The following is a 27,379-nucleotide window of genomic DNA, read 5'->3' as shown; positions in this document are numbered from 1 at the left end:
AGCATAATATTAAACCAAACAGTAAATAAATTGAAAAGGCTTCAACTCAAGATGATTTTGATCTGCAAAAAAATCCAATACACAAGTTACAAAATGAAAGAGACCATCAAATAGCACACTTAAAGAAGTTTAAAATTAAAATTTATAAAATGCTGTGCTTTCCCGTAAAAGTTTAAAGCACATAAGCTAGGGAATATAAATACTAATAAAGGAACCAAAGGAAAATAACATTGTACTCGGAAAGAGGAATATTGACTTTTGTTATTTTAAGTATGAAGTTTCCATTGTTAGAGATACTAAATCAAAAATTGAATGGCAATCTCAAGAAATCTGTTGTCTTTGTTTAAACATGCACTTATAAATCAAATTCATTATGCAGAGGATTGAAAATACTTCCAAAAGATTGGAAATTCTTTTAACAATCTACTTGTTTAATTCTTCTATACTAGGAACAATTTAAAAATAAATGAAGAATGTTTCCCTGTGCCATATTTTTCAATTTACAAAGGGTTAGGTCTTTACAACTGCACCCAAATAAGCAGTTGGTCTGTGTTTGGTGATTGTGAGTATTGTGAATAAGTTTCATAACATTTTGATGAGGCAAAAAAGTTGACGAGCGGGAACAGCGAATTTTGCAATTTTTTCAATTATAAAGGCACATCATCATCATGATACCTGTACAGTGAAAGTGATGTCACCTAAATTCAAACTTCATCTGAGTTTGATGGTAAGAAGCATTGTGTATAAGTTCATACATTTGGTTGAGGCAAAATAAAGTGAGAATGTGGAAACTTCTAAATTTGCCAAGTTTTTCATTTATAAAGGGACATAACTCAAGAACAGTACAAATTCCACAAATTCAACCTTTATTAGTGTTTGATGGGATGTACATAAGCACAAGGGTTAAACTTATTGCCCCCTCAACCACGGAAGGAGCTTGAAAACCTACAGTGATCAATAAAATAACTTATTTCATATTTATTTATAGTCTTCAATTGACATGATATGGTTTTCATCAGATTTTAACAACTCATTGAAATGTAGACTTAAGTTTCTCAGATTAAAAAGGACATTCAACTACCCTTTGCAGCTGATCCACAAATTGATAAGGTATTCAATGACAAATTAAAATGACAAAATATATAATGCTTGAAATAAAAATTTTAATATAAGATATTCTAACAATTTGTATCAACAATAAATTCAAAATAAATATAAGGTTCAACTTTTAAATGCACCTTGTTTTTTAACTTCTTGGGAATGGGTTCATTTTCTGCATAAAAAAAAACATTTGAAATTTCTATATGTATGCATTCCTTCATCATAAATTTATTCCAATGCATATACATCACAGAAGATGACTGTCTTTATCTGTCAACATTTTAATAGTGTTCATCATATCATGAATTTAATGATTTTTCTGCTGGAGGCTTTTCTATGACTTCATCTATTAATCCAAATGCTTTAGCTTCTATTGGGCTCATATACTTGTCTCTTTCTAATAAATTTTCTGCAAAGAAAAACCACATAACAATGATGCTAATATTACAATACCTGTTAACTAGTCAATATTGTAATTTCCATAGTTTGATAATAATGTATTGGTTGGCCTCATAGATTGAATCGACTCCATTGACTTGTTATACCTATGCACAGATATGTTGACAATAAAGACAACAACACTCATGTTTTTACCGCATAGTATCCGTTTATTGGGTCTTCATGTTTCGCCTAGTAGATAGGCATCATCAGGACAATTGTACAAAGTAATATGACAGTGAAGTATGAATATAGTAGATAGGCACAAGGTGTTGGTTCACTCGTATTTTTATTTTTTTCTATGCACATATAGTAAGGGTGAGAAGTAAGTAAGAGCCCTACTTGCACTTTTTTATGGAAGGCAAACAAACAAATTACAGTGTAACCTGCCTTATCCAACACTAGAGTATTCCAACATCCTGCTTTAATCTATACATTTTCATGGTCTCAAAATAAAAACTATCCTTGCAGAAAACCCCTGAGTATTCTGACACTATGCTAAATCCGACAATTTCTTCTGGTCCCCCAGTGTGTCAGATAACACAGGCTACACTGTATGTACACTTAGGTAAACAAACCATATGTTTATGCTTTATTTCTTATGCACTTCTAAAAATATTGAATTGACTTCTACAGCTCCTTTGGTAAAATTTCTTATTGTTGAACCATTTGTTTTGTTAAAGGAAAAAGAAATTTCAACTGGGTTGGATTTTGAAAGTACTGAAAATAATGAAGATGTAAACTAAAAATCAAGTCACAGTTATGAAATATCTTGATATCAGCTAGGGCTTAAAGTGGGATAAATCAAGTAGTAACATAAAAAAATCAAAATTGTACTGTCCTACATCACCATTTATTTTGCTACCTGCATGTATATATATATATAACAATTCCTACCTATTTCACTGAGTGGTCTCTTGGTATGTCTTACATACAGGTCATTAACTTGTCTCTTCATTTTCAGCATCTCTTCTGCTTTTATCTGAATATCAGTAACTGAACCCTGAAAAAATACAATAAAATATCATAATATGAAACATCACACAATTGCAGAAGCTGGGACAACATCCCTAATGCGCCTCGAAATGAGGAACTCAAAAGTCATGTGTAAAGAAAAAATCTCTGTGTAGTGATATTGGACATGTTTCTATTTTTAACAAATGACTGAACTTAATTATTTGTGGTGATTAGGAAAGTAGAGGAACATAGAATAAATGTGTAAAAACTATGGAGCTTTTGAATGTGTTCAAAGTATTAAATTTTCAAAGAACTTATTGTGTTAAAAAGGGGATATTATACCACAATAAGCCGCATCACAAAAGGATGTTCGGGGTTTGCTAATTTACTGAAAAAGTAATCTCACTTTGTACCCTGAAAATTTAACCACATGTGAAAATGTCACAGCTTCGAAACGAGCTATCATACATATCCAAGTTTACGATATGGACTGACCTACAGAAAAAAACGTTACCATTACCGCCTATGTAACCAGATGCTCCGCAGGGCGTAGCTTTATACGACCGCAGAGGTTGAACCCTGAACGGTTGGGGCAAGTATGGACACAACATTCAAGCTGGATTCAGCTCTAAATTTGGATTGTGATTAAAAATTTGACACAGCATAGGTTTCTGACACAGAATGAATGTGTTCTAATGAACTTAAAATTTTTGTTTTCTCTTAGAGCAATTCACTATGCTGTTGAATATTAATCCTCTCAAAAAATGTTTGAAGAAATTTTCTTTTTATTTATGAAATTTCAAATGAGAAAAATTGAACCCAATTTTTTAATCAAATCCCCCTTTCCCTTATTCCAAAACTAATCTCAATTAAAATATTCTAATGGAGTTTGCAACAATAAATACTCATTTAAATATATCATAAAATATTAAGATGTAAAAAAACTGCGTGTTATCACTGAATGGTAAAGATTATTTAAATTTATCAGTTGGTAGTAAAAAGTGAATATACATTGTATATTGTATATAACAAAGATTTAAGTTGATTCTGGACAAAGAAAGATAACTCCAATTAAAACAAGCATGGACACAACATTCAAGCTGGATTCAGCTCTAAATTTGGATTGTGATTAAATAGTTGACACAGCATAGGTTTCTGACACAGAATGAATGTGTTCTAATGAACTTAAATTTTTTGTTTTCTCTTAGAGCAATTCACTATGCTGTTCAATATTAATCCTCTCAAAAAAATGTTTGAAGAAATTTTCTTTTTATTTATGAAATTTCAAATGAGAAAAATTGAACCCAATTTTTTAATCACATCCCCCTTTCCCTTATTCCAAAACTAATCTCAATTAAAATATTCTAATGGAGTTTGCAACAATAACTACTCATTTAAATACATCATAAAATATTAAGATGTAAAAAAACTGCTTGTTATCACTGAATGGTAAAGATTATTTAAATTTATCACTTGGTAGTAAAAAGTGAATATACATTGTATATTGTATATATCAAAGATTTAAGTTGATTCTGGACAAAGAAAGATAACTCCAATTAAAAAAAAATCTTGCAATAAGATATTTCTTGCTTACTATTTTGGACAAAGAAAGATAACTCTAATTAAAAAAAATTTTGCTATTTCACAATATTGTGAAATAAGATATTTCTTGCCATTGCACAATACTGAGCAATTGAAAAGACTTGCTATTCCACAATACTTAATATAATAATTTTAGATCCTGATTTGAACCAACTTGAAAACTGGGCCCATAATCAAAAATCTAAGTACATGTTTAGATTCAGCATATCAAAGAGGCCCAAGAATTTAATTTTTGTTAAAATGAAACTTAGTTTAATTTTGGACTCTTTGGACCTTAATGTAGGCCAATTTGAAAACGGGACCAAAAATGAAGAATCTACATACACAGTTAGATTTGGCATATCAAAGAACCCCATTTATTCAATTTTTGATGAAATCAAAAAAGTTTAATTTTGGACCCCGATTTGGGCCAACTTGAAAACTGGGCCAATAATAAAAAATCTAAGTTCATTTTTAGATTCAGCATATCAAAGAACCCCAAGGATTCAATTTTTGTTAAAATCAAACTAAGTTTAATTTTGGACCCTTTGGACCTTAATGTAGACCAATTTGAAAACGGGACCAAAAGTTAAGAATCTACATACACAGTTAGATTCGGCATATCAAAGAACCCCAATTATTCAATTTTGATGAAATCAAACAAAGTTTAATTTTGGACCCTTTGGGCCCCTTTTTCCTAAACTGTTGGGACCAAAACTCCCAAAATCTATACCAACTTTCCTTTTATGGTCATTAACCTTGTGTTTAAATTTCATAGATTTCTATTTAATTATACTAACGTTATGGTGCGAAAATCAAGAAAAATGCTTATTTGGGTCCCATTTTGGCCCCTAATTCCTAAACTGTTGGGACCTTAACTCCCAAAATCAATACCAATCTTCCTTTTGTGGTCATAAACATTATGTTTGAATTTCATTGATTTCTATTTACTTAAACTAAAGTTATTGTGTGAAAACCCAGAATAATGCTTATTTGGGCCCTTTTTTGGCCCCTAATTCCTAAACTGTTGAAACCAAAACTCCCAAAATCAATCCCAACCTTTCTTTTGTGGTCATCAACCTTGTGTCAAAATTTCATAGATTTTTATTAAGTTAAACTAAAGTTATAGTGCGAAAACCAAGAAAATGCTTATTTGGGCCCTTTTTGGCCCCTAATTCCTAAAATGTTGGGACCAAAACTCCCAAAATCAATACCAACCTTCCTTTTATGGTCATAAACCTTGTGTTAAAATTTCATAGATTTCTATTCACTTTTACTAAAGTTAGAGTGCGAAAACTAAAAGTATTCGGACGACGACGACGACCCCAACGTGATAGCAATATACGACGAAAATTTTTTCAAAATTTGCGGTCGTATAAAAACAATTAAAGATATTGAGCCAGCTGCCAACATCTTTTCAAATCGATAATTCTTCTATATATTGTTTTGACTCCTTGACATTTTGCTCTATATTTCGTTAATTCATAACAATCCCCTAAGTCAATCATCACTTTATAATAATGTTTAAAACATGTGGGATCTATTTCATAAGGACCAGATTTCAAAGTGACCTTGTACACTTATAAAATTACTGATGCATTGTTGGACCTACCCCTGCAGATCCGCTAGGCTGATGGATCATAATTCTAGAGTTGGGTAATGCACGTCTCATTCCCTCAGTACCAGCTGTTAGCAATAATGATGCTGCACTACAGGCCTGTCCTATGCACCATGTTGAAATAGGGGTATCAATGTATTGCATCGTGTCGTATATAGCCAATCCTGCTGTCACCACACCACCTACAGAGATATTTAAAGTATATTATATGACAGTGAATTACAAATTATATTTTAAAATACAGAATGCAATAGACAAAGACTTTGAAATATTACTATTTAATATGGTACCAAAATTATCCATATTACTTTCATGGTAGAGGCAAACACACAACGAACATATCTAGCAATACATAATAGAGAAAAATGGAAAAAAGATTATACATACATATAAAGAAGTGATGTGAAAATTTAAGTTATATGCCAGATAAATCATTAAATCCCTACAAAATCAAAAGGATAAGAGACTGCATTGACCATCTGAATTTATACTTAATACCATCAAGATCATAATAAAGCCAAAGTTTAACTGGGTTCCCTGACTGGTTTCAGGATGCCAACTTAAGGCAATACCTCACATGACAAATTAGCTAAATAAAATGCTTAATAAATCTATTTCTTGAATTACAATTCTGATACAGAGATTACATATAACATTTCTAATGTAAAATATGAAGCCTTCAAGCAAGTGAAACTAACCTGGACTATTTATATAAAGATTTATAGGATCTCGCCAGCTTTCTGACTGAAGATAAAGCAACTGAGCTATAACAATACTGGACATCTGATCATCAATCTGTAAAAAATAAAACTATAATATGTATTACTATAATTAATGAAGCATTTTTATAGCTTTGGTTTTATATATCTAGTGTTAAAAATACTAAAAGTATTCAAAATTTAATAAAATATGTATTAATCTTTATACTTAGTAAAAATATTATTAAGGTAAAAATTTACTGCCATTAAGATATGCATTAATTATCATCAATATACATTTGTACATGTTATATTAAATAGACCAATTTAAAAGCTGACACCACCTCCCCAACTTTAAAAAAAAAAAAATATACAACGGACATCTTGTTTCAACTGTTCTAGTTTTTAAAGAAATCAAAATACACATGTATCTTAACCAGGTGCTTCGGCAGGGCGCAGCTTAATACAACCGCTGAGGTCGAACACTGAACAGTTTGGGCAAGTATGGACACAACATTCAAGCTTGATCTGAATTTGAATTGTGATCAAACTTTTGACAAAATATGGGTTTCTTACACAATAAAAATGTCAAGATTTTACAAATTTATTGCACAATATTGTGCAATTAACATGATTAAAGATTTCTTCTTCAAACTTTTCAAAAAATTTGAGAAATTTGGAGAGAAAAATTTGAAAACTACTACCACCCCTCTTTTTTTTTTGCAATTAGTCCAAAACCTGACATTTCTTTATACATAATTTAAAAGTAGTGTTAGGGGGGGAATCAGAACATACCCAACATTGTATGTTAAATGTTTTTGAATTACCTCCCTTGCACTGCTTTTAAATTGTCTTAATTGTCCATTGACCAGAAAAGCCTAGTTTTCCCCCTTTTTTTGCCCCTAATTCCAAAACATTTTGAGCCATATAACCATCAACAGTCAATACTAACTATCCCTCCATGGTATGGAAACTTGTGGTATAATTTCAGAGAGATTCATACATTTGTATTTAAATTTATACTATGATATTTTATTTGTATATGTCTCTGTACCATTGTACTTTGGTTTATGAGAATAAAGATATATATATTTATCGCTATTTTGTGCGTTTTTCCTTTGATCTTTTTTTGTGATAATTTTCATATCATGCTTCTCGCTTGAGATGGAAAATTTATCGCTAGAAACTAAGGAGGCCACGTGGCGTTGCTAAAGAAATTGACATAGGTCATAGGTAAAATAGCGATAAACAGATTATCATTGGTCATCTCAACTCGATTGCTTTTCTCACTTTCGCTGTACCAGCTCTAGCGAGAAAATCAATCTCGTTGAGATGATCAACGATAATCTATAAATATACACTCAATCACAAGTTATTGTTTGAAAACTACAAAAACAAGCCCTTTTTGGCCCCTTATTCCAAAACTATTGGGACCATAACCCCCAAAATCAATCTCAACCTTCCTTTACAATGGTATTCTAATGGTGATCCATTCACTAAAACTAAAGTAATTGTTCGGAAACTAAATGCGTTTTTGGACGACATGATACCATTATATGACGCAAAAAATGTCTGTGGTCGTATAAAAAGAATATTTATTTCACTTCTGTTTTTAATTTATCATGTGTATGCTAATATAATTGAATAAATGACTAAAGTAGAATTAAACAGGTACCTGTCCATTTATACATATGATTCTCTCTAATAGTAACCGTGAAAATATATCCATGACTCTTTCTCTATCAGTTGATTTCCCCCCTATTACTGAAGGCACCACAATAGTATATGGGCGACATGGTGATTTATGAAGCAGCCTTTTGATGCAATGCCCATGCTTGAACAATCTCTGAAAAATATAATGAATAACTTGAAATATTAAACACAAGCAATTGCAAAACGATAAATATTTGATTTAAAAATATATGTTTATATACACAATTTCTCAGACATTACTTTATATCAATAGGGTTGCTTTGCATAAAATTAGGCACAAATAACATGAATAATTTGTTATCTCTGTAACAAATATTTATGACGTCGGAATAGGACTTCTCTTAAACTGAGTTTAACTGTGCGTTTTGTGCGTTTGTTTTTTCTACATTGGCTAGAGGTACAAAATGTACATGTATATGGGAGGTTTGAGATCTCATAAACATGTTTCAACCCCGCCACAATTTTGCGCCTGTCCCAAGTGAGGAGCCTCTGGCCTTTGTTAGTCTTGTATGATTTTTAATTTTGGTTTCTTGTGTATATTTCGGAGTTTTGTATGACTTCCATTACCACTATTCAGAACTAGTACATATTTGTTAAGGGGCCAGCTGAAGGACCCCTTCTGGTGCGGTAGTTTCTCGCTGCATTGAAGACCCATTGGTGGCCTTCAGCTGCTCTATGGTTGGGTTGTTGTCTCTTTGAGACATTCCCCATTTCCATTCTCAATTTAATGAAAACGTATGCATCATATTTAAAGAAAACTTTTTACATGTACAAATGTATCTATCCTGAATATAAAACCGTGAAAACATTTGGATTAAATCTCAGCATACACAATTACTAAAAGCCTTATGCTAAGCTTCATCACACTAGGGTACAGACCAACTTATAGTTGCTTGCTTGGTGTCCAGTGGCAATTATTTCATGCATAATCAAGATGAGAAATTATTTAAGATTATAACAAAAAGTGAGTGTTGTAAAATAATAGTTAGATGCCTGGCATGAAAGATGGGAAATTTGAAATGCCAATGAAACAAAAGACATGTTGGATATCATAGAAGATATATTCCCTGTACAACAAGGCATCTATGAACCACTAAAAGAACTGTTGCATTATGATTCTTTAAAGTAAGAAGAGCTTTAAATTTACCCTTGATCTCTTTGGACTTTACATGATGCATTTGCTGTAATGTCATAAGCCTGATAAGACAGGACTGTAAATGCATGCATCCCACACAGCCAAAGAGATGTCCCACTTTTAGCAAGGGTTTTATTAGAGGAAGATGAAGGTTACCAGATTTTTATACCCCAGTTACCCTTGTCCTTGGAGAGAGTCTCATTGGGGGGTTCCAATCTTGGATCCCGTTTACTGTTTTGTCAGATTCCCCTACCCCGCTTACACAATTACGTAAGTAATTCACATTTTTTTGTAATTTTTCGTGTCCCGCTAGACTTCATTTCACAGCACAATGATTTGACTTTCACATGTCACGGTTACAAAAAATCGGCAATCCCGCATCACGCTTAGACCCCAATGTCAACGAGACCCACCTTGGAGTTTGTCCTGTAATTTTATTTTTTAGTCAAAAGTGACAAAGGGAAGATAAATCAGTATAGGAGAGATGCTGTCATTACGGAGTCAATTTTGTTACCCACCAAGTTGCAATCTCTGGGATTATTTTGATAGTAATCAAGAGTTATTGTTATAAAACTAAAAGAGGACACAGCTGATATAATTTCACTTTAATTATTCAGGTCGTAAGTAAGATCAGGCTAAGATTGGACGGACTTATAAGTCAATATCATCTGCCATAATGATATTTGCAAATCATTGAACAAGAATCCCTCCACCCTTTGGCCTTAAAAAGTATTTAAACCTCGCAGTGTCTAAAGAGCATCATTTTCAGCGTTGCCGTTGCACAACTACGTTCTTCAACCGGAAATGCTCGCTTGTAATTCTACTTCTTGCGAAAGGCGAGTAAAACACAAACACCTGCAACTCTCCATTTCGTCAATATTACATGAATTTTACTATGAAATGACAACATGATCAGAAGAAACACGTTTATTTTAGAACAGTAAGTATTTGAACAATGTTATTGAATATGTATATGGTAAAAATCAATCTATGAAGGATAAAGAAGATTGTCAGATGCACGTTGCTAGGGAAGCATTTTTGAACATAGGTTGGAAAAGCTTAATTAAGCTAGTGGAACACTTGTCTATTGATTCGTGCAAGGTAGTTTAATTTCAGTTCCTCTTTTTAGTCTTCCAAATTAATAACATATGATACTACAATAGTTTTATGATATTTGTCAGGAAAGGAAAGGAGGCCTAGCTATATATATATATAGGCTAGCTACTCCTAATCCGGGTCTGTTCGCGCCCATTCATGTTCGCACCCACTCATGTTCGCCCCCTTTCACTTTCGCACCCAAAGTCCGTTCGCACCCTACATGTTCGCGCCCAATTTTAATTGGTTTTCAGTTTAATAACTTGTTTTTGTTGTCTCAAAATAAAGTGAGACAGCATTTTTTATTGTGTTGAATAAATCTTAATTATGTTTTGGATAGTGTATTGATAAAAAAAAATATTCCTTTCTAAATAAATTGGGATTCTGACAACGTTTTATTTTGTGTTGAACAACTCTTAATCATGTTTTGGTTTGTGTATTGCTATAACTTTGTTTCATTGACTTGTTTCAAAATGGAGTGAGATTCTGACTATGTTTTTTTTTTGTGTGTTGAAAAAATGTTCATCATCTTTGATCATGTTTTGGTTATGATAGTGTATAGATATAGGAAGATGTGGTGTGAGTGCCAATGAGACAACTCTCCATCCAAATAACAATTTAAAAGGTAAACCATTATAGGTTAAAGTATGGCCTTCAACACGGAGCCTTGGCTCACACCGAACAACAAGCGCTATAAAGGGCCCCAAAATTACTAGTGTAAAACCATTCAAACGGGAAAATCAACGGTCTAATCTATATAAACAAAACGAGAAACGAGAAACACGTATATATTACATAATCAAACGACAACTTCTGTACATCAGATTCCTGACTTAGGACAGGTGCAAACATTTGCAACGGGATTAAATGTTTTAATGGATCCAAACCTTCTCCCTTTTTCTAAAACAATAGCATAACATCACAACATAGAAAAACATACGATAAAATATCAATTGGCAGACTTAACTCAATCAAAAAACGTATGATTACACAATGAACGAATAAATTTGATCTGCGATATCTGAGTACAAATGCACAGTTAATAAAATATTAGAGACAAACATTATGGCTATATTTTATTGTTTTAGATCAAAGGGACCAAATTAAGCTGTTAAAAACAATTATCTTTTATTTGTGTTTTTCATTTAAAATCTTCAATCTTTTACTCATACCAAGCTATAAATATATTCAGTATTTACACGAAAGCAATTAAAAACAACAATCATGATTTTCCAATTATTCAACTGGAATTTGAATTAAAATTGGGCGCGAACTTGTAGAGTGCGAACAGACCTTGGGTGAGAACGTGCGAGGTGCGAAAGTATATTGGGCGCGAACGGACCTGATACCAGCTACTTCATGCCCATGGTATCTGGGTGGAAGAAAGTCCTAATAACATCTAATAATAATAACAGATTCTGCCTGATGTGGTAACACTCCCTGTTAAATATTGAACCTCATGAATATGTTACCGACACATCTCCATTAATCCTGATAGGGAGTGTACATGGATTCCACTGAACCCTCGCAGCTCTAGAGGGGTTCTTCGGATAACGGAAGAATTTACCTGTAAATACATACATTTGTACATACATAAAAGCTGCTTATTAATTCTGCCTATACTCATAACGTTTGCTGGATACTTTCACCTGAGGCTGAACAAATTCAACCTATGATGAACTTAGCCTATAACAAACTCAGCTTACCATTCTTTATATTTAAAAAAAATTACAAAATAGAGTACATTTTGTTTAGGGGCCAGCTGAAGCCTGCCAACCAGGTGCAGGATTTTTTTTCACTGTGTTGAAGACCCATTGGTGGCTTTCAGCTGCTTTCTGCTCTTTTGTTGGTTAAAAGTTGTCTCTTTGACATATTCCACATTTCCATTCTCAATTTATAATGGTAGTCAATATTATACTAAGTAAAATCATTTAGTTGACAAACTTTTTTTCCAGATTTGCTTTTTAACAGTACTAATTCTATTACATAGAAAGGAGGTAAATTTGGTTGCTGTGCATTTTGTTTGAGTTCAGAGTTAGAATTCATAAAGTTTCTCAATGTAATATGGAATATCCCTCAAATTGTAAAATGGCTAACTCATGTTGATGAGTTTAGTAGTTAGAAAATGAGTTCAGGGAGTTCCATATTGAGATCTTTTATAAAACCACAACAGCTGATTTCTTAATTAATTTTTGATGAATTATAATCACTTTATTTTATTTTCTTATTTATCTCCCTTGTTTCATTTCTAAAATTTGTTATCCCTATGTTCACCTGTTGATCAATATTACTTTACTTTGTCAATTGGTCAGTTTCACAGTTACTTTAATAAAAGGTTGACTTACTATAGTTAAAATTCAGAATCATTGTAAGGTTCTTCTGATTTTTTTCACTACATATTTACATTTTAAATCATATTTGTAGATATGCAAATCATATAAACACTATTAGAATACATAAAAAAAAGAATGAGTTAATTTGCAACAAGCTTGTTATGACCAATCAAAATAGTCTGAAGAAAGCGCAGGACTAAAATATTGAAATTTCTCACAGAAAACAATACAATGTCAGTTAAATCTTTGTGTTGGGAGTGTAAAAACAGGATTCCTTTCTTCACACACAGATTAATTAACTTCCAAGGAACCCTGTTCATTGCATGTTTTCTCACTTATTATAAATAATTTGGTCATATATATGTAACCTTTCATTTTCAAATGCACAAATGGTTTAAGTTCTCTCTGAATTGAAGTTTAGCTTTAGTTGTGTAAACTATATTGTATATTGTGTTTCTAACTTCCAGATAAGAAAAAAGGCAAACCCTTATGTAACACTTGCACATACACTATTTATAAGTGGTTTTGTTTTTTTGTTATACGTTTTTTTTGCATATAAATTTTGAAATTAAAAATAAGGACACATTTTTTACTGATGTGAATACGAATGACACTAAAAAAAATAAAGATATATATTCTAAGATCAATATTGCATTTTCCACTGTTTAGCAAATAAGCCACACCCCTCTGAACAGTAAAGGGGACTGTAAGATTTGGATAATTAGATTTACTGCTGGAACATATTGTTACTTTATGATCTCTTTTTATCTTGACACACATTATGACATGTATATATACTTTTTATTTTGCTGACCAAATCATACAATTAATTTCATTTTAGGCCTAAAGTAGAGGAACCAGTAGTCATGTCAGGAATAGATAGACAGAACATTATGAGGCTGAGGATCAACAGGATCGCCATAGTCCAGGAGCTGAGGGTGGAGTACATTCTTAACTACCTCAAAGATTGTGGTGTCATCAATGAAGATGACCAAAGAAAAATTGACATGGGTACAACACCTTCAGATAAAGCTAGAAGACTAGTTGATTTACTTCCATCAAAAACTCATATTCAAGATTGGTATCAGAGCTTTAGAGAAGCATTACTGAACCCTGAAGGGGGTCCAGAGGTCAAGAAAAGATGTAAAGCTATGGTTGAATTTCTTGATAACACAGTCATACATAGACCAACATCCCAGAACTCTCGCTTCAGTGGATCAGATGCCTCTTCTATGAAATTACCACATTACGAACCATTACCAATGATTCATGACAAGGAACCAAGAAAGAGCATTCCACAAAATGTCTTGAATTTAGAGAGTGAGAGACATAAAGGGACTGTCATGGCTGCTAAAGAAGACTATACAGCAGAGAAAGGAGTAAGAGATGTAGTACCAGAGAGAGAGGATAAAATGATTCCTTGGAGCAGTGATCAGATGGACTCCATGACACTAGTGAAAGGATTCTTCCAACAATGGGTTACCACACCAGATAACTTTAGATCATTAATACAGGTAAGATGTTATTAAAAGTACAGTTACATACAGATATATAGTTTCAAGAAGGAATTTCTCATTTGATTAAAAAAAAAATGCATCTTCTTTAAAGGCTGTAGTTTATAAAGGTGATAGTATATACTGTAAATTCAGAAATTATTGCAATCATTTATTATTGCGATTTTGTCATTTTAGACGTAAATGCAATTATGGTTTTTACAAATTTGAGGAAAATCCTGTTAAATTCATATTAAGTATTTTAAAATATGAGTTTAAATTATTACGTTTACAACTCAGTCGCATTTTTCGCAATAATAAAAACCTTGCATTAATTTCTGAATTTACAGTATTCTTATGCAGCTTTGATTAATTGCAATTTAAAATAAATCTTAATTTGTCAGACAGAGATACAAAAATGCCTTTCGTTAACCACACATATTTATCCAAAATCTTTGTACAGGTACATGTATCTTCACCAATTACTACCAAATTATAAATATTTTACAGGTACCAGAAGATCATTTCAAAAGGTTGCAGGAGTCATCTGCTCCAGAAGATAAAGAACAGCTTGCTGCAGAAACAAAAACGTTGGAAAAAATGAAAAAATTAGAACTTGTTACAGTAATGGCTAGGAGAAAACTTCTGCCTGAAGGTTTTGAACTGTGTATGTGTGATGTTGTTCATGAAGTTCTCTTTGATAAGGACAATTATCACTTTTACTTTAAATATTTGAAAAATTTAGAACTTTCTGATGTGAATTTAATGGTAGATGTTGTTAGTTCCTTTGCTTCTATTATGAATAACATGGAGCCAACCAAGGGAGGAGTAAACATGGAACAAGCTGTGAAGTTGGGATTTAATCTGATAGATTTTGTAGCTGAGTATGGTTATTTTACTCAGGCAGAGGTGATTATGACAGTATTGTTGATGGTTCTTAACAAATCACAAAACATGGACACATGGATGGCAAAATATAGAGGTTTGGTTAAACTGATGCATTTCCGCAATATGAACTATGATTTTCAGGGAGTTCAGATGGCCTACAATTTATCCAATGAATTAATGTGGAAAATAGACATGATGTCATTTGGTCAGGATCTAGTTGATAAAGGAGAATACTTTATTGAGTTGAGCACTTTAATGTTGGAATATGGCTCAGCAAACGCTTCATTTGGTTATATACAAAAGGCAATGAAGGTATATATAACTTAACCTGTAAGAAAATAGTTTTCAAAATTTATGGATTTGCAGGGATCTCCATGGATAAAATTGAACGACGGAGGAACGTTCACCATCATATACCGTATCTACGCCGTACTGTGTAGCACAATCGAGAGTATTTCATCCCTCCACATAAGGATAGGTGAACATGCTAATTCATTGCTTATTTAAATTATATTTATTTGAATTTTCATTATAAATACTATATAGAAGTATATATATTTTCAATAATTGCCGTTTGTAACGTTTCAAAGGCTAAGCCCTAATGCCCCCTCCCATTCCCTTAGTCGAGAATGACCAATAGCTATCACGAAGGTCCCCATGTAGTTTTCTTGCTATTTTTGGTAATTGTTATGGGGGTTAAAAATCATGTGGAGCTTATTTTTCACAGACACTGTCAAATTCAGAAGTCATGAACCCATTACCAGTATGGCTGGTTTGCAGCAATGACAAAACGAGTTGACGGGTTATGTAAAAGGTTAAAAAGATTTGTAAAGCAAACGTTGTCAAATGAAAAGGTTTTTAATGACTTTATCTAGCAAATCGATGCTATGCAACATGCATCTTTCGAGTCTGAATAGAAACCGGAAACGCGGATGTATCAATTTGATTGTTAAGTACGAAATAAATTCGGAATTAGGATACGATATTTCTTTACAGGAAATATTAAAAGTTTTTACTTTTTAACTTTTAAAGTAATTCTATATTATCGTTACAATACAGAAGTACTCCAGTTATTTGCGATGAAATAATAATTACTGTTTTACGTCTTATTTTGTACTTCTTACAAAGGGGGATGCTGATTGTGTAAGTCAAAATAAAAGCATGTGTTCGACTTGTTAAACTTTGTAACTGGATTATTAATTTATTTATTTAATCTGAATTATCATAAGCATTTGCGGAAACTTAGTTAAATAATTCGACAAATGAATCGTCTATCGTCAGATAATATTCTCCTGTCTGGTTTGTTGGTCTACCTGTACAAATGAACAAGCTCAGATCAGCTCAGGTACAAGTGATTAGCGATCTTAATCTGGATATCCCTCAGGCGTTAGAACTGTATTGGATTATACCAGCGACATGAATTATATGTCTCTGATTATACCAAGGATTTGTATAGTTATACAAATCCTTGATTATACTATAAAAAAAAAGCCTGAGGGTTATACAATTACATGCATTTGATTATAATTGCTAAAAAAATGGTGTCAGTCTATAAAAAAGATCACAGTTTTGAACGATGGCGGAAGACAATTGAACGATGGCGCAAGACATTTGAACGATGGCAGGGCGCCATCGTTAAACAGGCCATGGAGATCCCTGGATTTGGAATAACGACAGTTTATCTCATAGGGCTGCTTTTATGTAATGATAGAAAATGTTACTGTAAAAAGATATATATTTTAGTATAGGAAAGGGGAGATAACTCAAAGAATTAATGTGGATAAAATTCTTAGGAATCATTAATTCTATAAAGAATATACTTACATTTCTGTTTTATTTTATAATTACTTAGGAATACATGAACAGTGAAGAGGTAACATACAAGGATATCCAGTAGTTTTTTTTTCATTTTTTACTTTTGCATGATTTATTGTTAACAAATTTTGTTTTGGATACAACACATTCAGAAAAATCACATAACCAAACAAATTGGTACACAATCTGTATGTATTCAAATGTATCCCTTTTAAAACTTACCTTAAATGTCATAATTGTATGAGTAAAAATGCTGGCACATATTTTGTACAATATTACCCGTACCTGCATTTCTTTGAGTTTATATGATTCAGTTTATTAAAATATTTTTTTCCTTTTAAGTTGCATGTGCTATATTTAGCTTAGCCACTGACTCCCATTTGACCAGATATATAAAGTATATTTATATATAAAGGGTTGTGAACTTAGTTACAGAATCAATTCTATAGATTATATATATAACAATACATTACATTTTTGTAACAATACATGTATCTATGCATGATTACTACTGCATTGAAGGAAAACACTTTATATAAAAACCTAGGCACTAGATTCTGTTTGACTATTCAACCAGATGCATTAAGTATAGTATACATGCAGTCACTCAATTTTTTTATTTTTACAGTAAAATACTTTAAAATTAGATAAAAATGATGATCCATGTATTGGTGCATAATACTGAATTGAAGAAACATCACTCTAAATAAAAAAACTAAAGATTAAAAAAATGTTCAATTGTACCTCATATTGTGCTAATGGAATTTTAGATTCCAATCACAAAAGCTCTAATTCAAAGTGAAAGAAACACATTTTGCACAACACATATAATATATAGACTAACAAAAAAGTATTGTAAAGCAATAAGATTCTAAATAATTATATTATACATTGATAGGAAGTGAAAACTGAGGATCCCGCTAACATTGTCCATGCCTTGTGTCAAGCTGTTATGGTTTACTCTGCCAAGTGGAGCATTAAAAGAGCAGAAACACTGGCTGTAGAAGCTGTGCAACAGGCAAAGTAAGTCCATATATGTTTGTCAAAATATTTAAAGAAAGGTATGTGGAAAACTTTTTATTTAGGAATTATAATCTGTTGAATTATGGTTTCAATAAAAAATTTCAATTACAGTTCAAATTGCGAAACTGGTATGGTACTTCCCCCTGAATTTATTGCAAACCTGTAAGGGTCATTTTCAAGACGTTTTTGAATGAAACAGAAAATAAAAATGATCAAGGGTTATTTGAGGCGTTTACAATATGTTGGTTGGCTTCTAAACAGAAAACTAACTTATAAAAAATTTTAAGTTGCTGAAGATTTTAATTTTACAATGTGAAAAATATGCAAGGAGAACATTACTAACCCAAACCTAAATTCTTTTGGATTTAAACGGATAGTAGCTACGATATTCATTAAAATTACTTTTTAGCTCACCTGGCCCGAAGGGCCAAGTGAGCTTTTCTCATCACTTGGCGTCCGGCGTCCGTCGTCGTCCTGCGTTAACTTTTACAAAAATCTTCTCCTCTGAAACTACTGGGCCAAATTTAACCAAACTTGGCCACAATCATCATTGGGGTATCTAGTTTAAAAATTGTGTCCGGTGACCCCGCCAACTAACCAAGATGGCCGCCATGGCTATAAATAGAACATAGGGGTAAAATGCAGTTTTTGGCTTATAACTCAAAAACCAAAGCATTTAGGGCAAATCTGACATGGGGTTATATTGTGAATCAGGTTAAGATCTATCTGCCCTGAAATTTTCAGATGAATCTGACATTCCGTTGTTAGGTTGCTGCCCCTGAATTGGTAATTTTAAGGAAATTTTGTTGTTTTTGGTTATTATCTTGAATATTATTTCAGATATAGATAAACTGTAGAAAGCAATAATGTTCAGCAAAGTAAGATCTACAAATAAGTCAACATGACCAAAATGATCAGTTGACCACTTTAGGAGTTATTGCCCTTTATAGTCAATTTTTAACCATTTTTCGTAAATCTTAGTAATCTTTTAGAAAAATTTTCTCCTCTGAAACTGCTGGGCCAAATGATTTGAAACTTGGCCACAATCATCATTGGGGTATCTAGTTTAAAAATTGTGTCCGGTGACCACGCCAACTAACCAAGATGACCGCCATGGCTATAAATAGAACATAGGGGTAAAATGCAGTTTTTGGCTTATAACTCAAAAACCAAAGCATTTAGAGCAAATCTGACATTGGGTAAAATTGTTATTCAGGTGAAGATCTATCTGCCCTGAAATTTTCAGATGAATTGGACAACCTGTTTTTGGGTTGCGGCCCCTGAATTGGTAATTTTAAGGAAATTTTGCTGTTTTTGGTTATTATATTGAATATTATTATAGATATAGGTAAACTGTAAACAGCAATAATGTTCAGCAAGGTCAGATTTACAAATAAGTCAACATGACCAAAATGGTCAGTTGACCTCTTTAGGAGTTATTGCCCTTTAAAGTCAATTTTAAACCATTTTTCGTAAATTTTATATATCTTTTACTAAAATCTTCTTCTCTGAAACTGCTGTGCCAAATTGATCCAAACTTGGCCACAATCATCTTTGGGGTTTCTTGTTTAAAAAATGTGTCCGGTGACCTGGCCATCAAACCAAGATGGCCGCCACGGCTAAAAATAGAACATAGGGGTAAAATGCAGTTTTTGGCTTATAACTCAAAAACCAAATAATTTAGAGAAAATCTGACATGAAGTAAAATTGTTAATCAGGTCAAGATCTATCTGCCCTGAAATTTTCAGATGAATTGGACAACCTGTTTTTGGGTTGCGGCCCCTGAATTGGTAATTTTAAGGAAATTTGGCTGTTTTATATTGAATATTATTATAGATATAGGTAAACTGTAAACAGCAATAATGTTCAGCAAAGTAAGATCTACAAATAAGTCAACATGAACGAAATGGTCAATTGACCCCTGTAGGAGTTATTGACCTTTGTAGTCAATTTTCAATCTGCTTCCTTTGTTTAATATTCACATAGACCAAGGTGAGCGACACAGGCTCTTTAGAGCCTCTAGTTTAATCTATATGCCGGATGTTGTACAAAAAGACTAATAAATATGATTAAAATAACTCCTTGTTACTTTCCATTTATCATTTAGAAGCTTTTTAACGTTTAACATCTACATTTATTTCTTGTCTATAGATAATAATTCGATGTTCAGCCCAACCCTTATTCATATGACCTATGTTGATCTGAACTCTTCAGTTCCCAATGCGCAATCGCACATTGTGCCCCGAAGGGAAACTTGTCGCACAGGGGAATGTTATTGTGGAAATGGTACGTGAATTTACAGTTTTACTTTCTGCGAGAAAAGAAACAAAAAAGAGGTGCAGTCAAATTATTGTTAATTAAAAAAAAAAGCGGCGATGAGATCGGTAATTAAAACCACTCAAACCAACTGCAACGCAGGGTAAGTCAAACAGAAGTAGCCGACGGTTTGTGTAACTTGTTTACATTACTTAAAAATTCCAAATCATATGAAAATAAATCGCAACGTGTTAATTATTGTCAAAAATATGTCAATAAATTTACGTGCAGGAATCTCACACCTTAGAAGAAATTAGAAATCAACTTCCTACAATTTAGTATTATTCTCCATGTGTATCCTTCATGGAGGCCTCTATTCTACACACAAACACGTGTGTATGTTATCGGCATGGTTTGGTAATACAAATGTAATAACAAGTGTATAATATCGCCATTGTTTGAGAATCTTGGGTTGGAATTATATGCTGGTTTTTGTAATATTATTTATTTACATAATTTGATAAATGGCGTCAAATATGTACATATGATATAAAGTAATTATCAAATACGTAAGAAAACAAAAAGCACGTGTTCATATCTATTTATATCTTGGATAGCTCACTTGCTGTGTCGGCAAAGTTCGGGAAGTAAACCCGATGCATAATTAATGAGATGAATAGGCACCCAACACGATAATGACGATATGAATTATCAATTATTAACACTTCTGTAGTTTATAAAAACATTCTAGCGATCTTATTGTTTATTTTTAGTCCATATCTTTGATTTTTGCAGCTTAAAAACTTGTTCAAAATTTTGTCAAAATCGTAGCTACTATCCCTTTAAGTAAAGCTATGTTCATAATTTATGTAATTTTGGTTCAAGAAATTCTCCAATGTAAAATTTAAAAAAACATGAAAAAAGTTGCAACAAGTACATGTTAGGCTGAATAACATTTTTGTTATAAGGAAATGTTTTAAAGTGTTGAAATATGTTTTAATTGATTTTTATAGATTAAATAGGTATTACTTTATGAATTCCATGGTTTGGTGGTTATTTTATAGCACAAATATACTATTTAAAGAAACTATTAAAAAATGGCAAAATCAACAAAAATTGGCAGAAAACATTTTATGGTGTAATCATTTCTTGTTTGTCATATTTAATTGAGTATGAACTTATAATTACCATGAAGTAAAACCAAGTCGTAACATTTGAATTACAGTTTTTACATTATATATTAAAGACAAGTGTATCATATTTTAAAATTTGTTGACATGATGTTTAATGTCTGGTATATCTTTACAGGGAACACTTTGGCTGTAGACATCCACTGTACATCAAAGCCTTGCTTCACTTTTGTCATTTCTCTAGTGAATTTAAACAAGACCAACCAGGTGTAGACGTGGCTAAGGTAAGACAAGTTTTGTTAACTCTAAGAAATATCATTACCCTAAAACTGGAATTATGGCAAAAATGTGCTGTTTTTGAAAATCATGAAATTTTAAATTAACTAACATTGTCAATAATTAGAATATCATTTATGAAGAAGAGGCCTTTTTGATATATTTATACACTGCTTTAAAAAAAAAAGTGGGATATACTGTTCTACCTCTGTATGTCCATTGGTCAGTCCTTCAGTCCTTCTTTCCATCCCATTAATATTTTTTGTTGCATCTTTCTCAGGAACTACAATACAAGGATTTTTCAAATTTGGTTTCAGGGGTTAAATAAGTCAGCTAAACTGTGTGATGTTCAGATTCATCACTCAACAACTTCTTGTTTATCGAACACTTGTATCATTTAACACATGATAGCCATGTTAAAATTTTTTGTCACATTTTTGTTCAAGAACTACAATACAACCATTTCTGAAATTTGGTTTCAGGATTTATATCAGTCAGGTTAACATGTGATGGGTTTCAGATTCATCACTCAACAACTTTCTGTTTACTGAACACTTGTATCATTTATACATTAAAAATTATCCATTTGCAGCAGGGGTATCATCAGTGAGCAGTAGCTCCAAATTTAACTTGTTAACAATACTTTAATTAAACTATGCGGGTAGAACAATTTCAAAACAAATATAGTATTACAGATAATATTGAACAGAATATTTTAACTTAATGATTATGATAAATTAATTTCATACCAAAATAAATATAGATGAGTCTGAGTAAAGGCACATTGTAAAATAATTCAAATTTACCTAATTTGTAGCATACATTGGATACAGCTAAGATAGTCTATGGTTGTGAGACCATTCAGCTCGCTCTGGCTCACAGAGCTCTAGCTAAAGCATTACTTGTAGTACAGAAGTTTGATAACATGGATTACTATCACCATGCTACAGAAGCTCTGAGGATGGCAAGAGGTCTACTGCCTGACAAACATCCAATGTTACATCTTTTTTTACACACATCAGGTAAATATTACAAACGAAAAGATTTAGCACAGTTAATTGCTTAGTGAGTTTTACTGGTATTTGACTATTACCTTGCATTGTTTCGAAATATAAAATTTATTTGTACAAGACTTAATAGAAGGTAAACTTTGCATCATGTTTTGAGCAAAGAACAATAAAAATTTATATTTCAATGTTCTCTTACAAGTATTTTAGGTGAAAAGCAGAAATGGAATTGGAAGCAGATGACATTAAACTTTATGAATTTCTATTCTTTTTTTTTACATTATATAAATAAAGACGCTTTGGAAAAACACAATTAACCTCACAAACAATAATCGGTCAGTGACTGTTTATTACAAATAAATAATTACAGACAATGCAATTTGACTTTGCTGATAGCAGATAGTTACAGTAATTCATGAAATATCAATACTTTGTTGTAAAGGAAATTTGGCTGTTATGTTAGTAACAGTTTAAAGTAATTGTTTTATCAAATGAAAAGTCAGTGGGGTGAAATTTGTTGTAAATATATAGTAGAAAGAGACCAAAATTGTCACAAATGTACTTAAGAGATAAACCTAAAATAAAAACATTAACTAATTACTGTAGGCAGTACTACAACCATAACTTTGTTATAATATTTAAACATATTAATTATTTTCATAGCTTCAGCTTTACAATGGAAAGCTCTACATTCCTCTAAAGACCTACAGAATTCAACACTACGACTAGCAGAAACACAGGCCATTGATGCTTTAGAAATTGTGGCTATTCATTACTCAGAAATTAGTTTATGTACAGCTAGAATGTGTGTACTGCTCGGTCAAATAAAATCAAAAATGGACATGTATGTATATTGTTTTCTTTCCTTATATTGAAATTGACCAACACCATGAGATTGAAATTTTTCTAATTTTTCAATAAGATATCAATTTGAATAAATAAGATTACAATTGTTTAAGTTTTAAAACAGACCTATCTAAACAAGTTTACATATTTTTCATGAAAGATTTATCCATAAACTTAATTAATATTTCTTTACAATTTCATGAAGTTATAATCCATTTGTTAGGGGTATTTCATGAGATTGTCAAAATAATTAAAGATTTGAATTGAAAAATATCTACAGATGTTCAAAATGCAAATAGTCTCCCCTTCTATTTTTATTTTTTTCACATGAAAATATTTTTTGTATTGTATGAGACAATTTTGATACAATAAATACAAGAGGTAAGAAACAGTTTCTGCATTTTTTTCCTACAGGGTAGAAGAGGCGGATGAACTACTACATAGAGCTATCATCTACATGAAGCTTTGTCAACCAGAGAACAGCAATTATCTCCTCTTGGCAATGGCTACACTAGCAACATTACACAAAATCTTCAATAAACCAAAGGAAGCTGTTAATTTGTTCAGTCATGTTGTTACACATGTTGGTAAGTTGTACTTTAAAGCTATGTTAACCATATTATCACAGAGATTCTGTTTGTTAGTTTTTATGTTAAAGACTAAATTTTCTTCAGGTTTATCAAACATTATAGCTTTAAATACTCTATGACCTATTTAGGAGGCTCAAAGGTACAAAAATTTAGCCACATTTTCATTTTCATTACATATTTTATATATTACACTATTAGTTGTTACTTTATGACATGATGCAATAATTAACCAAAACATAAATTTTGTTTGGCCCCAGATGACTTTTAAAATGTTTATATCATTGAAAAAGCTCCAAATTATCTCCCTTTGATAACAAATGCCATTTATTTGCATAGAAATTGAAATATCTCTTTTAACTCATCAGTGACCTTTATTTTTTATTATTCTTTTAAAAAAAGCTGCACTTAAATTAAACTTGTAAAATTTATTCTATTTCTGTACTTTATTTCTGTTTTTATTTCTATACATGTATTACCTTTTTTTCTCCTATTAGTTCAACAGAAAAAAAGTATCTTAACAAAAATATATGGGTCTTTCGAAAGGCAAATTGTAAGCTTAAATGAAGGGTGACCCCATATTTTTATTTTATTTACATTAAGTGTAGGATAAATAGATATAGGAAGATGTGGTATGAGTGCCAATTAGACAACTCTCCATCCGAATAACAATAAATAAAAGTAAACCAAAGTTTATTTATAGAAAAAATAGCAAAATCCTATATTTTAAAGAAAGTTTGATTTATACATATAAGCCCCCTGAATTGAATGATATTTTTCATTTCAGATTCATCTGGTGTATACCTGAAGTGGGTCCATGTTTGTTATGATCACCTGATCAACACACTACAGTCTCTGAATCAGAACAAAGAAGCTGATGAGTTCCAGATTCAGCTGTCCCAATGGCTACGGGACAATCCTGTATACGACAAACAGATCACAATGGAAGATCTAACTGCCAAACCAGAACCTTTCTCAAAATTCTTAGATAACTTCAATGTTTGGGAAAAACGTACCAAAAAAGTTTTGGACTTTGCCAAGAAGGTGGTGGCAGCTGGAGAAGTCAAGTCATAGTTTGATTTGTATTTACAGCCTAATTAGCTGTGAATAACTTCTGTGATCCTCTATGAAATGATCTGTTTAAATGATATTTTTATTGTATGTTTTGGCATCTCGTCCATCATTTGTGTCAAACTTCTTTAAAATGTGATATTTATGGTTTATATATTTATGATACTATAGATATTAAAACAATTAATTGATTGTGCACCAAATTATTCTGTTTTTTCTTGATTGATTTCATATAATTGATAAGAAATATATTCAGATTCAAAGTTTTCTACCTACACACAAACTCATGATAACAATCATATTTTCCACTCTGACATATTTCTAGAAGAAAAATTAGCATAATATTTTAATTCATCATTAATTTTTAGCTCACCTGGCCTAAAAGGCCATGTGAGCTTTTCTCATCACTTGGCGTCCGTCGTCGTCGTCTGTCGTCGTTAACAATTTTTCAAACATCTTCTCCTCTGAAACTGCTGAATGGATTTGAATGAAACTTAGCATGATTGTTCCTTAGTATATCCTGCACAAAATGTGCGCTTCGAGTTTTGATCCGTCAAAAAACATGGCCGCCGTTACTTAAAATAGAACATAGGGGTCAAATGCAGTTTTTGGCTTATATCTCAAAAACAAAAGCATTTAGTTCCAGATTCAGCTGTCCCAATGGCTACGGGACAAGGTGAGCGATTCAGGCTCTTGAGAGCCTCTTGTTTTTATACACATGCAATTTCACAAGACTATAATTAATATTTTCTCTTACACTAGAATTATAGTCTCAGCTATCGAGGGAACTATAATATGAGATATGAACATTAAGGAATTTAGTTTTCATCTGAATTACAAACCATAGTTTTGAAATACTATGATTGAATTATACTGGGAGTGAATGTAGTGTCTTATATAGATAAAGTCATATCTATTCTTTATCTTTTTTTCTATTGCTCACATATTTTCATATATAGTTAGTAACTTCATTTCCATATCTTGGTCATTATAAAAGAAATAAATATTGATGACTGAAATATTTTGTAGATATTCTATTGGTATAAGATGCCAGTACTAGCGTTAGTACATTGTAGTATTAGTGGAAAGCATTCTGTGATATACATATATATTCTATGATATTTTGATAAATCATTGTCAGTTTGTTGGTATTGTATGGGTTTTGTTTTATTTTCACTTACTGATAATTTGATTTCAAGTTAAATTGTAAATATGATTTAATTACTGTTCATATATTGATGATAAGGATTGATAATAACCATGCAGTTACAATCTATATATAAATATGTCTTCACATTGGTTATGTTATAATTGATTATGCTTTATAATTGGTCAAATTTGGAAGTTCACTGTGACAAGCTTTATACTGCCAAATATTAAGGGTACTACGTAGTATCAATATCAAGGTCAGATTTAGAATCACTGCATTATATAATTGCACCTATATATATTGATATATATACTTTTAAATGTATTTTATTAATTTCACATGCAGGACTTAATTATAATGATTGTATTAGTTTGGTATTCTTTCCCTGTACCTGATAGTTTAAACAACAAACAGCTTTTCAATTTATGTTGGTTTTAACAGTTAAAAGTATAGGTGAATTGAAACAAGCAGTTACAGTGTAATATTCTTGTATCAAAATTCAGCTAAAATTGTATTACTTTAAACACACTATCATTGAAAATGTAACTGTGTATTTATGTAATTTACTAAAATAAAGTAAAGAAATACAATGATTTGATGTTTTTGAGTTGGTTATTGACTGAAATTATTTTTTAAGAACTAAATGTATTAATGTTAGATTTTAAAGGAATATTGTTAAGATGTGCAGGATCAATCTCATATGATAAAAGAAGAGCAGCCAAAATATCAAAGTAACAGTGCTTTACATGATGTTCATCATCTTTACATGGGCTGAAAGTCCTCAAAATAAACTCCAAGAGCTTACACATTGTGGCAAGGTCAAAATAGTTATAGGGTCATTAAAAGGAATAATCTGATATTAATTGATATTAGTTTAATTTTTATTACTAAGTAAAATTACAAAAATACTGAACTCTGAGGAAAATTCAAAATGGAAAGTCCCTAATCAAATGGCAAAATCAAATGACAAAAGACATACAATGAATGGACAATAACTGTCATATACCTGACTTTACATTTTACTTAGGATAGGATACTCATTCCTGTAAATTTACTCCAATGTAATGATTGTTATTCCTAAAAATCCTTCTAAATTAAGAAATAAATTCCTCTCATGCAAAACTCTGATTCCTTTATCTGGATTTATTTATACTTTTGTTCCTTTTTG

At 31.6% G+C, this 27,379-nt stretch overlaps 2 protein-coding genes across 3 annotated transcripts; one reads left to right on the top strand and one right to left on the bottom strand.

Annotated features, from left to right (window-relative positions):
* Positions 1-1,143: 1,143 nt before the first annotated feature.
* LOC134715472 (ATP-dependent Clp protease proteolytic subunit-like) lies at positions 1,144-10,082 on the bottom strand. Its single transcript, XM_063577662.1, has 6 exons — positions 9,981-10,082; positions 8,069-8,239; positions 6,394-6,490; positions 5,690-5,877; positions 2,437-2,542; positions 1,144-1,510 (listed from the first exon to the last, which is right to left on the bottom strand). The coding sequence occupies exons 1-6, from the start codon at positions 10,002-10,004 to the stop codon at positions 1,401-1,403; spliced, it is 696 nt and encodes a 231-aa protein (XP_063433732.1). The 5' UTR covers positions 10,005-10,082; the 3' UTR covers positions 1,144-1,400.
* Positions 10,043-25,408, top strand: LOC134715462 (amyloid protein-binding protein 2-like). Of its 2 annotated transcripts, XM_063577651.1 has the most exons (10): positions 10,054-10,181; positions 12,292-12,333; positions 13,511-14,183; positions 14,673-15,362; positions 17,764-17,888; positions 21,453-21,558; positions 22,368-22,572; positions 23,221-23,401; positions 23,818-23,990; positions 24,778-25,408. In XM_063577651.1, exons 3-10 carry the CDS (start codon positions 13,536-13,538, stop codon positions 25,062-25,064), a joined length of 2,415 nt encoding a protein of 804 aa, XP_063433721.1. In that variant the 5' UTR covers positions 10,054-10,181; positions 12,292-12,333; positions 13,511-13,535; the 3' UTR covers positions 25,065-25,408. The 2 variants fall into 2 exon arrangements, with proteins under 2 accessions (XP_063433714.1, XP_063433721.1); XM_063577644.1 differs by lacking the exon at positions 12,292-12,333 and having other exon boundaries at positions 10,043-10,181; positions 24,778-25,405.
* Positions 25,409-27,379: the final 1,971 nt, after the last annotated feature.

Source organism: Mytilus trossulus, chromosome 1 (assembly GCF_036588685.1).
Source record: "Mytilus trossulus isolate FHL-02 chromosome 1, PNRI_Mtr1.1.1.hap1, whole genome shotgun sequence".
Taxonomy (NCBI): Eukaryota; Metazoa; Mollusca; class Bivalvia; order Mytilida; family Mytilidae; genus Mytilus; species Mytilus trossulus.
The sequence above is the reverse complement of the archived record's forward strand: the minus strand, read 5'-3'. Positions and strand labels throughout refer to the sequence as shown.